Source organism: Neovison vison, chromosome 13 (genome assembly GCF_020171115.1).
Source record: "Neovison vison isolate M4711 chromosome 13, ASM_NN_V1, whole genome shotgun sequence".
NCBI classification, from domain to species: Eukaryota; Metazoa; Chordata; class Mammalia; order Carnivora; family Mustelidae; genus Neogale; species Neogale vison.
The window spans coordinates 46,608,894-46,621,242 of NC_058103.1; the positions used below are offsets into that span (position 1 = coordinate 46,608,894).

Here is a 12,349-nt window from a genome sequence, read left to right on the forward strand (position 1 = left end):
ATTGCTTGGCTTTTGGGTTATTCCCATCTTTTGGCCATTGTGCATAATGCTGCCCTGGGTATGGGTGCAGAAGTATATGCTTGCGTCCCTAATTTCCGTTCTTTGGGGTATACACCTAGAATTAGAATTACTGGATCATATGGTAGTTCTTGCTTTAATTTCGGGGGGAGAACATCATACTGTCTTCATAGTAGCTGCATCATTTTACATTCCCACTGGCAGTGTACAATGTTTCCAAATTCTCTGTATCTTCACCAACACTCACTCTTTTCTGTTTTCTGGATAATAGCCATCCTAAGGGGTATGAAGTGGTGCTATAATTTTGAGTGGTTTATTTTATTTTTTAATGTTCTGTTGCTGTATTTCTTTTTTTTATTTAATTTTTTTTATTAACATAAAATGTATTATTTGCCCCAGGGATACAGGTCTGTGAATTGTCAGGCTCATCATTGAGTGGTTTATTTTTGTAAGTGTAAATATTGCTATATAGACCTATCTAGCATATGGAATTAAAGAAAATATAAAAATTTTATTTATGGGCATTTTGTCATTAGATACCTGAGAATCAGGTCTTTAGTTATACTCATCTTTACAGACAAACTTTTTGAAAATTCAAGAATTAGCTTGTGAAACGACCTCTATTATGAAAATATCATTAAAGTGATGTCATCAGTTTAAATGTTTCATTTTATTTCCTAAGTTCTGGCATTTATATTTAGTAATCAGAAACATTAGTTGGGGAAATTCAAGTTTACCAATAACTTATGTATGACTTATTAAATATGATGAAAATAGGAGTGGCTGGGTAGCTCAGACGTTGAGCATCTGTCTTTGGCTCAGGTCATGATCCCAGAGTCTGGGGATTGAGCCCTGCATCAGGTTCCCTGCTTAGCAGGGAGCCTGCTTCTCCCTCTCTAACTCTCCTGATTTGTGTTCCCTCTCTTACTGTGTCTCTCTCTGTCAAGTGAGTGAATAAAATCTTAAAAAAAAAATGCTGAAAATATGGTACTCTTATGCATTAAATGCACTTATGCATTAAATGGGCCATTATTAATATTGGTCAAAACAGGCAAGTGGGGGGCTCCTGGGTGACTCAGTGGGTTGAAGCCTCCGCCTTTAGCTAGGGTCATGATCTCAGGGTCCTGGGATCAAGCCCCGCATTGGGCTCTGCTCGGCAGGGAGCCTGCTTCCTCCTTCTCTCTGCCTGCTTCTCTGCCTACTTGTGATCTCTGTCTGTCAAATAAATAAATAAAATCTTATAAAAACAAACAGGCAAGTGGTTTTACAGGTATTGAAAATTTGGATCTCATCTTTTTTTTTTTTAAAATGTTTCTTTTCTTTTAAGATTTTATTTATTTGAGAGAGAGAGAGCAAGCAAGAGAGAGAGAGTGTGCACAAGCAGGGAGTAGGGAAAGAGGGAGAAGGAGAAGCAGATTCTCTGCTGAGCTGAGCAGGGAGCACGATACAGGGCTTGATCCCAGAACCCTGAGATCATGACCTGAGCCGGAGGCAGATGCTTAACTGAGTGAGCCACCCAGGCGCCCCTCATCTTTTTTTTTAAAGCAATTAAAAAAAAAATTTTTTTTTCAGGGCTTGAATTCATGACCCTGAAATCAAGACCTGAGCTGAGCTGAGTCATATGTGCTTAACTGACTGAGAAATTCAGGCATCCCTAAACGTTTTCTTTCAAGTAATCTCTACACCCAATGTGGGGCTTGAACTTGCAACCTGGAATCTCTCTATAAACTGACAGTCCAGTTATTTATTACCTTTACAGTGGGTCAAAGCAACATTCTTTCCCCTCCATTCTTAAATGACCAATGTGAAAATGAATAACAAAATCTGGTGTTAGTCTGTGAATAAGAAATGAGCACTCTGCTGGTTAAATCTTTTCGGAGATCAGTTCAGCAAATGTATCAACAAAATAAAAAAGGTACATGACTTTTGGTATAGCAATTCCACCTAGATTTGACTTACTAAAATAATTGGACAGATGTTCAAAGATGACCATAAAGCAGTAATAAATATTGTAAAGGTATCAATTCTGCTAAAATTAGTTTATGAATTTGGCAAGATATGAAAAAATTAGAGACCATCTAAATATCTGGTATTAAGAAAAAGAATTGTACGTTGAGCTAGTTCAAAATTTGGAAAGTTACATAATAAAGTGATTGTCTCTGTGTGGGTCCTTCTCTTTTGGCAGGTATAGTCTATTTCAGAAATATACTTAGCATTGGAATAGGGCCCTGCAGTTTCAGAGTACATGCATCATTATGTCTATTCACAGCATCACTTTGAGGATAGACAGACAGGTCCTATAGTTGGTAAGTGGCCAACATGTGACTGAAGACCAGTGCCAATCTCCTCTGAAAAGAACTAGGGCTTCTTAAAAAATACTTGATTCCAAGATTGGAACAAGAAATATACATAGTGGGCCACCTGGGTGGCTCAGTCGGTTAAGCATCTTCATTCAGGTCAGATCATGATCCCAGGTCTGGGATCGAGCCCCACTTCTGGCTCCCTGCTCAATGGGAAATCTGCTTCTCCCTTTGCCCCTCCCTGCAACTCATGCTATCTCTCAAATAAATAAATAAATAAAATCTTAAAAAAAAAAAGAAATATATAAGGTGAGCCTGGAGTATCTTGTCATAACAGAAAACAAAGGGTGCTGCTAAAGATTGCTAGGGTCATATCAACAGGGATTCAGATGTCAAGTCAGCACTTTGTGGGTCTTCTGGTTGCCATTGTGGGACAATTTGGGCGTCAAAAGGAATGGCTAATTTTACATTTCCATGCTGTTATGTAAGTAATAAAATACATGACCAGCAGCCTATATGATAATTTGTTGGGTTTTTGTGTACTTTTAAGAAGTGATATAAAGCGGGGGGGCCTGGGTGGCTCCGTGGGTTAAGCCTCTGCCTTCAGTTCAGGTCATGATCTCCAGGGTCCTGGGATTGATCCCCACATCCGGCTCTAAGGGAGCCTCCTTATCCCCCAACCCACCTGCCTCTCTGCCTACTTGTGATCTGTCTGCCAAAAAAAAAAAAAAAATAGAGGTGATATAAAGGGACACCTGGGTGGCTCAGTTAGTTGTTACATCATTCAACACATTATTTTCTATAAAATGACAGTTATGTGTTACAGCTTTTCAGATTCATTTCCTGATTATGTATTGAAGTTGCTGTATACTTTCTATTACATCATATCAGAAGCCCCACATTAGGCTCCTTGCTTGGCAGGAAGCCTGCTTCTCCCTCTTCCTCTGCCTGCTGCTCTGCCTACTTATGCTCTCTGTTAAATAAATAAATAAAATCTTAAAAAAAGGAGAGTGATATAAAAACTGCTTAACTATTCTCAGTTTAAAAATAATCTCAAAAAATAAAAAATAAAAATAATCTCATAAGGGTTCCTGATCCACTCATTTGGAAGAAAATGTGACTCTTGATCTTGGGATCATGAGTTCGAGCACAATGACGGGGGTAGAGATTACTTAAATAAATAGAATAAACTTTAAAAAAATAAAAATAATCTCATAAATTATAGAAACTTAAATTTTTTTCAGAAGGTAGATAAATTTCTGATAAAAGCATTTTTTTTTTCTTTTTCAGGATGAAGTTCCTGATGGAATTAAATCTGCAAGCTATAAGGTATGTATAGGTACTTACTAATAAAAGAAAAAACCCATCATCCAGCTTCAGCAATTATTAGTCTGTGGTCAATTTTGTTTCGTCTGTACCTTGTGCTCTACTTTCCCCATTATTTTAAAGTCATTCTCAGATAAGTCTTTATGGATATTTATTTTCTACTTAGAATTATAATTTACTGTGATTTCATTTTACTGTTCAGATCATTCTAATTTGGCCACTGGGAGCTGTTTCAGTTGTTCCTGTGTCCCTTTGATCTACTCTCATCATAGTGGTTTTTCTCTTTCTTCAACACTTTCTCAGTTTCTGGCACTACTGGTATATTTCTGTCTCTTCAGTCTCTTTTAACCCATTTCCATTCTCTTTTCTTTTCTTTTTTCTTCTTTGCAAACTTATATGTTGAGGAAATGAATCCTTATCCTATAGAATTTTCCACAGCCTGGGTGGCTCAGTTGTTAAATGTCTGCCTTCAGCTCAGGTCATGATCCCAGGGTTCTGGGATCGAGCCCCACATCAGGCTCTTGCTCAGTCGGGAGCCTGCTCCTCCGTCACCCTCTGCTGTTCCCCCTGCTTGTGTTCTCTCGCTCTGTCAAATAAATAAATAAAATCTTAAAAAAAAAAAAAAGAATTTTTCACATTGTGTTTTAGTTGATTGTATCCCTGTTACATCATTCAACACATTATTTTCTATAAACTGACAGTTATGTGTTACAGCTTTTCAGATTCATTTCCTGATTATGTATTGTAAGTTGCTGTATACTTTCTATTACATCATATCAGAAGACATGTCATGTCTGGTTTTCTTTTTTTCTTATAAGATTGATCATTAGGTTCATTATACATCTGATATAAAGTTCCCTACTAGCTTTTTCTGTGAAAGTTGTAGCAGCTTTGATGATTATTACCTCGTTGCAGTCTTTCATTAGGGTTTTGAAAATGCTGATACCCTAATTGTATCATTCTTTCTATACTTATTATCTGTTATTATTCTATAAAGATCTTTTCTTGTCAACTACTTGGATGCCCTGAAATACAGTTTATACAGGACAGACAGGATCAATGCTTAATTCTTTTCCTCTCTTTACTAGTTTTCAGAATAATTATGAGTCTCGTCCCCTAACACCTCTGAAGATGCGCAATAAAGTTTTTATTTTTAGGTGTTATTTTGAACTTACAAATTTTTTTTTTTAAAGATTTTATTTGTTTATTTGACAGACAGAGATTACAAGTAGACAGAGAGGCAGGCAGAGAGAGAGAGAGGGAAGCAGGCTCCCTGCTGAGCAGAGAGCCCGATGCGGGACTCGATCCCAGGACCCTGGGATCATGACCCGAGCCGAAGGCAGCGGCTTAATCCACCGAGCCACCCAGGCGCCCTGAACTTACAAATTTTGATATATTTTATGTGTTGGATTCTGTTGTACTCATTTCTTATGATCCCTTTTGATGTTTGAGTTGATCTGTCTTTGGCTACTAGGAGCTCCTTCAAGTTAGTGACTATGGCCTTTTAAGGTGATCCCAGTAATGGATTCTACCATTAACATTTTGTAAACTTACATTATCTCATATGTATCTATCTTTCTAGTTATCCATTAAAAAATGTTATTTTCTGGATATATTTCAAAGTAGATTGCAAGCATCAGAACGCATTGCCCTAAATATATCATCAACTAGATACACACACACACACACACACACAACTAGAAGTATATCATTAACCAGAGTCCAATATTTGATTCTATGTATTTTTTATAAAGTTAACACACAGTGAGATGCACAAATCTTAGCTGTGCCTGTGCTAAATGCAGGTACCTGTGTAATCTATGCTTCGATTACAATAGGGAACATTACTATTACCCTAGAAAGTCACTTGATACCCTGTCCCAATTTCTACTTTTTCTCCCAGGGGCAACCACTGTTCACTTTTTCCACCATAGATTCTAAAGTAATTTTGCTCCTTTTTGATTCCGTGTTTTGTTGTTCACATACAAAGAGTAAAGTCATAGCTATAAATGTGTTGGCTCCAGTAGCAGAACTTTGAGCATAGTTAAATGATGCCAACATCATCAAAACTTTTGAAAGTTTATGCTGTTGAGGGAAAACAGCTGTCTTTATTGTGAATGCCAGTATAGATTCATTTTAAGCTAAAAACTGAGGACAAAATATTTGTTTTGTGGTAGTAATATACAAATTCTGATAAAAACAATTCTGACTAAATCAAGAAATCTGTGGAGCAGAAATGAATTTGTAGTTGATTAAGATATACACATAACTCAGGGGCGCCTGGCTGGCTCAGTCAATAGAGCATATGACTTTTTTTTTTTTTAAGATTTTATTTATTTATTTAATAGACAGAGATCACAAGTAGGCAGAGAGGCGGCAGAGAGAGAGAGCAGGGAAGCAGGCTCCCTGCCAAGTAGAGAGCCCAGTGCGGGGCTCGATGATCATGACCTGAGCCGAAGGCAGAGGCTTAACCCACTGAGCCACCCAGGCGCCCCTAGAACATATGACTCTTGATCTCAGGGTTGTGAGTTCAAGCCCCACATTGGGTATAGAGATGATCTAAAAATAAAATCTTAAAAAAAAAGATACATGCATAATTCATAATTGCGTCCAAATATGCTGTGATATTTTACCAATTAAGATAGAAGTGGTAATTGTCAAAATACACAGGTTTTTGTATTTATATATACACTTAATGACCATAAAATTTTTGAGGTAAAGCTAATACAGAAGAAAATATTACTTTGGCATGGACAGGGGTACTTTATTTGCTGTCCATCATCAATCAGATTTTATAAATGTTTGAGCCTATGGGGAGCCTGGGTGGCTCAGTGGGTTGAGCCTCTGCCTTCAGCTTGGGTCATGATCTCAGGGTCCTGGGATCAGGCTCTCTGCTCAGCAGGGAGCCTGTTTCCCCCACTCTCTCTCTGCCTGCCTCTCTGCCTACTTACTTGTGATCTCTGTCTTTCAAATAAATAAATAAATAAATAAATAAATACAATCTTTAAAAAACAATAAAAAATAAATGTTTGAGCCTTTGAAGACTATTTTGTAAAACAACCCAAGAGTCCTTCAGTGGTATTAACCGGTTTTTAATAAATGAGATCTCTAAATGTTGATAGCTGTATGTTTAAAATCAGTGGACAATTATTCAAAGTATCAATGAATGGAATGCTTAAAGGAAAAATTCTTAGCTTTTGAAGGTTTAACAAATTGTAGTTATTATAACAAAGGTTGTAAACAAAAACAATGAAATTTATTTCTATAAAAGCTAGGGAGGGATTAAAGTTACTAATGTGGGGAAAGTTCAGATGGTGCTCTAAGGTTTAATTCTGAAATTTTATAATTGTGCTTTGGAGTATCTCCTCTTGTGGGAAGAGTCTCTTCATGATGAAACTCTTGTTTTTTTTTTTTTTTAATTTTATTTATTTATTTGACAGAGAACACAAGTAGGCAGAGAGGCAGGCAGAGAGAGAGGAGGAAGCAGGCTCTCTGCTGAGCAGAGAGCCCAATGCGGGGCTCGATCCCAGGACCCTGAGATCATGACCCGAGCCGAAGGTAGAGGCTTTAACCCACTGAGCCACCCAGGTGCCCCGAAACCCTTGTTTTTAATTGGATAAGTTTATAGTCTCATCTAAAATGAAATGAAATAAGAAGGATTACAATTTTGTAGCATCTATATTTGGCAAAATATTTAAAATAATAAAAAATTATTTGATGGGTTTTGTCTTAAAATATTTAGTGAAGAAACATACTTTGAAGGCAAAAAAATAGACCTTGTGGAAATAATTTGGTTTAAAATATATATATATATATATATATATATATATTGGTTTAAAATATTTTCACATATTTACCTATAGAGAGAATATTTTTCTCAATTAAAAAGTATAAATGCAGGGAAGAGTTAATTGAAGGTAGTGATGATTTCAAATTGACTAGGCATAAAAATTAACTTTGAAGGAGATTATGGGCAGTTTTATGAAAAATTAAAAATGATAAATTGAAAAATATTTTTCTTCAGAAAAATGCCAATGATAAAAAATTAAGACATATGTGACTTAACGAAGTCAATTAAAGTTTTAAATAGAAAGAATAAAAAAAGAACCTGAAGAATGTTTTGTTTAACTTATGTTTTAATATTCAGATAATTATAATGATAAGGTTTTTAAAATTTTTTGTTTTAATGTACATAGGTATATCATTTTTTGAACAAATGCTGTTCATTTTTTGATATATATTTTTGACTTTTTAGTTTAAGCTAATTATTTATAGAAAAGTTGCAAGATTAGTATAAAGACATTGTGTGTACTCTACAGATTCACTAATTTTTAATATTTTGCCTCATTTTTCTATGTACATGTTCTATATGTATGTATACATATTCTTATTTTGTATATACATATTCTTATTTTCAGACCATTTGAGAGTAGGTTGAATGTATCATATCTCTTTAATAGTTAATTATGTAGAAAGAATTTTAGTTTTTTTTTTTTTTTAAAGATTTTATTTATTTATTTGACAGACAGAGATCACAAGGAGGCGGAGAGACAGGCAGAGAGAGAGGAGGAAGCAGGCTCCCTGCAGAGAAGAGAGGCTGATGCGGGGCTCGATCCCAGGACTCTGGGACCTGAGCCGAAGGCAGAGGCTTTAAACCACTGAGCCACCCAGGCGTCCTGAGAATTTTAGTTATTGAAAATGTGTTGGAATTGAGCTGTCTTACAGGTCAACCATTGTAATGAAACAAAGCTGTTATTCAGTAAATAAGTATTTCAAAAAATTGTATCATTTCGGTTATCTTAGTATTCCCTTTTATCCTCAGAAGTGTCATAGGCTAGGCAGTCATTATTAGTATGGTCAGTCTAACAAAAAGGACACTCAGTAAATATTTGTTGAGTGATTGAGTCTGTGCCTTCTGTTTCCAGTGTTACCTTTCAGCTCTGTGGTGGTGATGGCCAGTGTGTGTGAAATCATATGATCTACATTCACTTCCTCTGTGCCAAATACATGCCTATCAGAATAATGTGTGTGTTGTGTGTGTGTGTGTGTGTGTGTGTGTGTGGCTTAGATGTTGAGAAGAAATGTGGTTGTTTATTTTTTTAACGATTTTATTTATTTGACAGAGTGAGAGAGATATCACAAGTAGGCAGAGAGGCAGGCAGAGGAAGAAGGAGAAGCAGGCTCCCCGCCAAGAGAGAGCCAGATGCGGGGCTCGATCCCAGGACCCTGAGACCACAACCTGAGCCAAAAGCAGAGGCTTAACCCACTGAGCCATCCAGGTGCCCCTAAAGAGTATATTTTAAGCACCTAAAGATGTCAGAATACTTTTTGTAAGACTTGGTGTGCCCCAGGGCATATTTAGAATCATGGCATTTGGAGACGAGATTGACCTAGACACACATCATCTGGTCCAACCACTTATCTATGGAAGAAAAAACTGATGCTTACAATTAGGCCATTGAAAAAGTGGAACACCAGGGTGCCTGGATGGCTCAGTCAGTTAAGTGTCAGACTCTTGATCTCAGCTCAGGCCTTGATCTCAGGATCATGAGTTCAGAGCTGTGTTGGGCTCCACACTGGGCATGGAGCCTACTTTAAGGAAAAAAGAAAAAAAAAAGTGGGACATTACCTCATGATCCCTTGCCTAATGTTCCTAAAACCTTAGAGATTTTCTTAGCGAACAGCTTGGTAATGAGTTATCAGAACTACATTCTCTGTTTTGTGACCATATAGTAAATGTGTTCACTGACAAAAACAAGGGGCAAAGCCTTTTATGTTGGTTTGTTTTTTAAGCTTCAGGGGAGATGTGAGGGCTTAATTTTTTTTAAAATTTTGAAGCCAAGGAAATTGTGCTAGGTATGAAAGAACTTCAGATAATTTTGATATTCTTTTAAAATGCAATAAGTGGTCATCTGTTTATTCTCCTTTTCCTTTTAGTATTCTGAGGTAGCCAATAACCTCATTGAAGAATGTGAACAAGCTGAACGACTTGGAGCGGTGGATGAATCTCTGAGGTTTGATTTTTTTTCTTTTTTTGCGGTAGTTTTTTTTTTTTTCCTCGTGAAATGGTAACTTTAAGAAAAGTGTAACAGTACCTGTTTTCTTTATTTGAAGTGAGGAAACACAGAAGGCTGTTCTTCAGTGGACCAAGCATGATGATTCCTCAGACAACTTCTGTGAAGCTGATGGTATAACAGTTTTCATAGTGTGCATTTTGTTTAAAATTGGGTTTAATTTTAAATTTGTTGTTTAAAATGGCTTTTAGAACTCAGTTTCTAAAGTTAGGCAGTTCATCAAAAAGCTAAAGGCAATTACTGTATGACCTAACAATTCAGCTCCTAAATATGTACCAAAAAAAAAAACCTGAAGACAGGGTAACACATACTTGTATGCCTGTATTTGTGGCAGCATTTTTCACAATGGCCAAAAGGTAGAAGTGACCCAAATATCCATCAACAAATGAATAGAAAAGCAGAGTATAATAAATACACACAATGTTTATTTATTTAGAAAATAAACTAATTTTGTTTATTTAGCCATAAACAAAGTTTTGATATGTGCTGCAATATGGATAAACCTTGAAAATACTATGCTAAATGAAATAAGCCAGACACAAAAGAGCAGCTATTGTATGATTCCATTTACATAAAATATCTAGAATAAGTAAGGTGATAGAGACAGAGTAACCAGAGGTTAGGAGAAGGGGAGAATGGGGCGTTATTATTTAATGGTTCGAGTTTCTGTTTGAGGTCCTAGAGAAGTTTGGAAACAGTTAGTGGTGACAGTTGCACAATGTTGTGAATATAATTAATGTCACTGGATTCTACTTGTAAACATTGTTAATATGGTAAGTTTTACGTTACATACATTTTACTGCAGTTAAAGGAAAACAAACTGCCAGTTTCTGGAAAAAATTTACCTCCTGAGTTTGAGTATTACTGTTTTGTGTATCTCAGATATATATGTGTGTGTGTGTTACTTACATATTATATATATATATGATTTTGTAATATACGCAGGCATTTTGCAAAATAGATTGAGATTGCAAAACTTTGCTTCTGTTGTATTGGCCTTGGGTTATTACATATTTTCCTTAATGATGGTGTGTGTTACTTTTGGAAAAGAGAAGAATGAACCATGAGTTACGTCTGAGACAATGGGAAGCTGAACCAGAGTTCTGGGACTGTTCAAATCCAGGAGCCCTAGGATGCATTAGAACCCTTTAATCAGATTTATGGATTCTCCTATTCTTCCTTTTTCCCAAGTTGAATTGTTAGCCTTTTAGTTGGCTAAACAAATCAAATCCACCTGAGTTTTGGTATCCTTCATGGCTCTTCTGATGCAGATTAATGATCTTAAAAAAAAATTAGCAAAAAGAATGATACAGATAATTTTAATTACAAGTGAGAGACAGATCCTGCAATTCTCCAAAAAGAGGAAGACAGAGAGAAAGTACTTATTTTTAACTTTGTGGTTTCATTTTGGGAAAAAAAAGAGAAACACATGTTTTCCTTAACATAACAGGATTATGCCTTGGCAAATAATATTTATAATCCTCTATTCCTAATTCCAAAATCTGAAAACTCTGAAAAATGAATATTTCCCCCCTGAGTTTAGCACAGACTCATTTTAGTATGAATATTCACACGTTTCACTAAAGGACTATTTTTGTTTTTGTTTAAAAGTTGCTGCCCCAGTCCCTCCTGGAATAATTATTCAGTATATGTAACATACCCTCTAATACCTTTCTAAAATCTGAAAAGTTCTGAATTCCCAAAACATAGGCCCCAGGGATGTTGGCTAGGGAGTTTTGGACTTACACCAAGTTTTAGACTAGCGAAGAAGGGGGATAAAATGCGCCAAGAGGCGCCTGGGTGGCTCAGTCCTTAAGCGTCTGCCTTTGGCTGAGGTCATGATCCCAGGGTCCTAGGATCGAGCCCCGCATCCTGCTCCCTGCGTAGTAGGAAGCCTGCTTCTCCCTCTCCCACTCCCCTTGCTTGTGTTCCCTCTCTCACTCTCTCTCTCTCTGTCTGTTAAATAAATAAAATCTTTAAAAAAGAAATGCTCTCCCAGCCCTTTAACTTTACAGTCTCTTTTCCACAAAGATTCTTTGGCCTGAATATTACTATGAGATAAAATTAAACTCTTAACATGCAGCACATTTTTTTCAGACCTGCAGTGTTAGAGAAAGAACAGTAATACTTTAACTTCATTTACCAAAGTGTACTTTTGAGACTACCTGCTTAGATTTGTGCAGCAAGTACTGAGAATCTGTTCCATGAATCACTTGTCCATTCATATTTGTTTCTTCTGTTAAGGTGAATATTTAAAAAGAGGATATATGGCGAAATACGACTATAGTAACAATTTTTTAAAACTTTTTATTTATTTACTTAGAGCAAGTGAGAGAGAGAGCACGGGTGGTGAGAAGGGGCCGAGGGAAAGGGAGAAGCAGACTCCTCATTGAGCAGGGAGCCTGATGTGAGGCTCCATCCCAGTCTGGAATCATGACCGGAGCCAAAGGCAGCTGCTTGACTAACTGAGCCAGCCAGGTGCCCCAGTACAATTATTTTTTATTAAAAAGTTGATTCAAGATGAAGTATTTGTTATAAGTAAAATTATGAGTCAACTAATACTGATATCTAATTAGGCAGAATATTAAAAATTTAATTATTTCTTGGTAACTTGTTTTCTGTCTTAAAATA

General features: G+C 36.4%; 1 protein-coding gene across 1 annotated transcript in view; it reads left to right on the top strand.

The window, feature by feature from the left end:
* Positions 1-12,349, top strand: part of ERO1A (endoplasmic reticulum oxidoreductase 1 alpha) — a 47,902-nt gene that overhangs the window by 11,749 nt on the left and 23,804 nt on the right. The window contains exons 4-6 of the mRNA XM_044229544.1: positions 3,609-3,647; positions 9,582-9,658; positions 9,759-9,832. Of these exons, the coding sequence (XP_044085479.1) occupies positions 3,609-3,647; positions 9,582-9,658; positions 9,759-9,832 (190 nt within the window). The remainder of the gene's footprint in view (positions 1-3,608; positions 3,648-9,581; positions 9,659-9,758; positions 9,833-12,349) is intronic.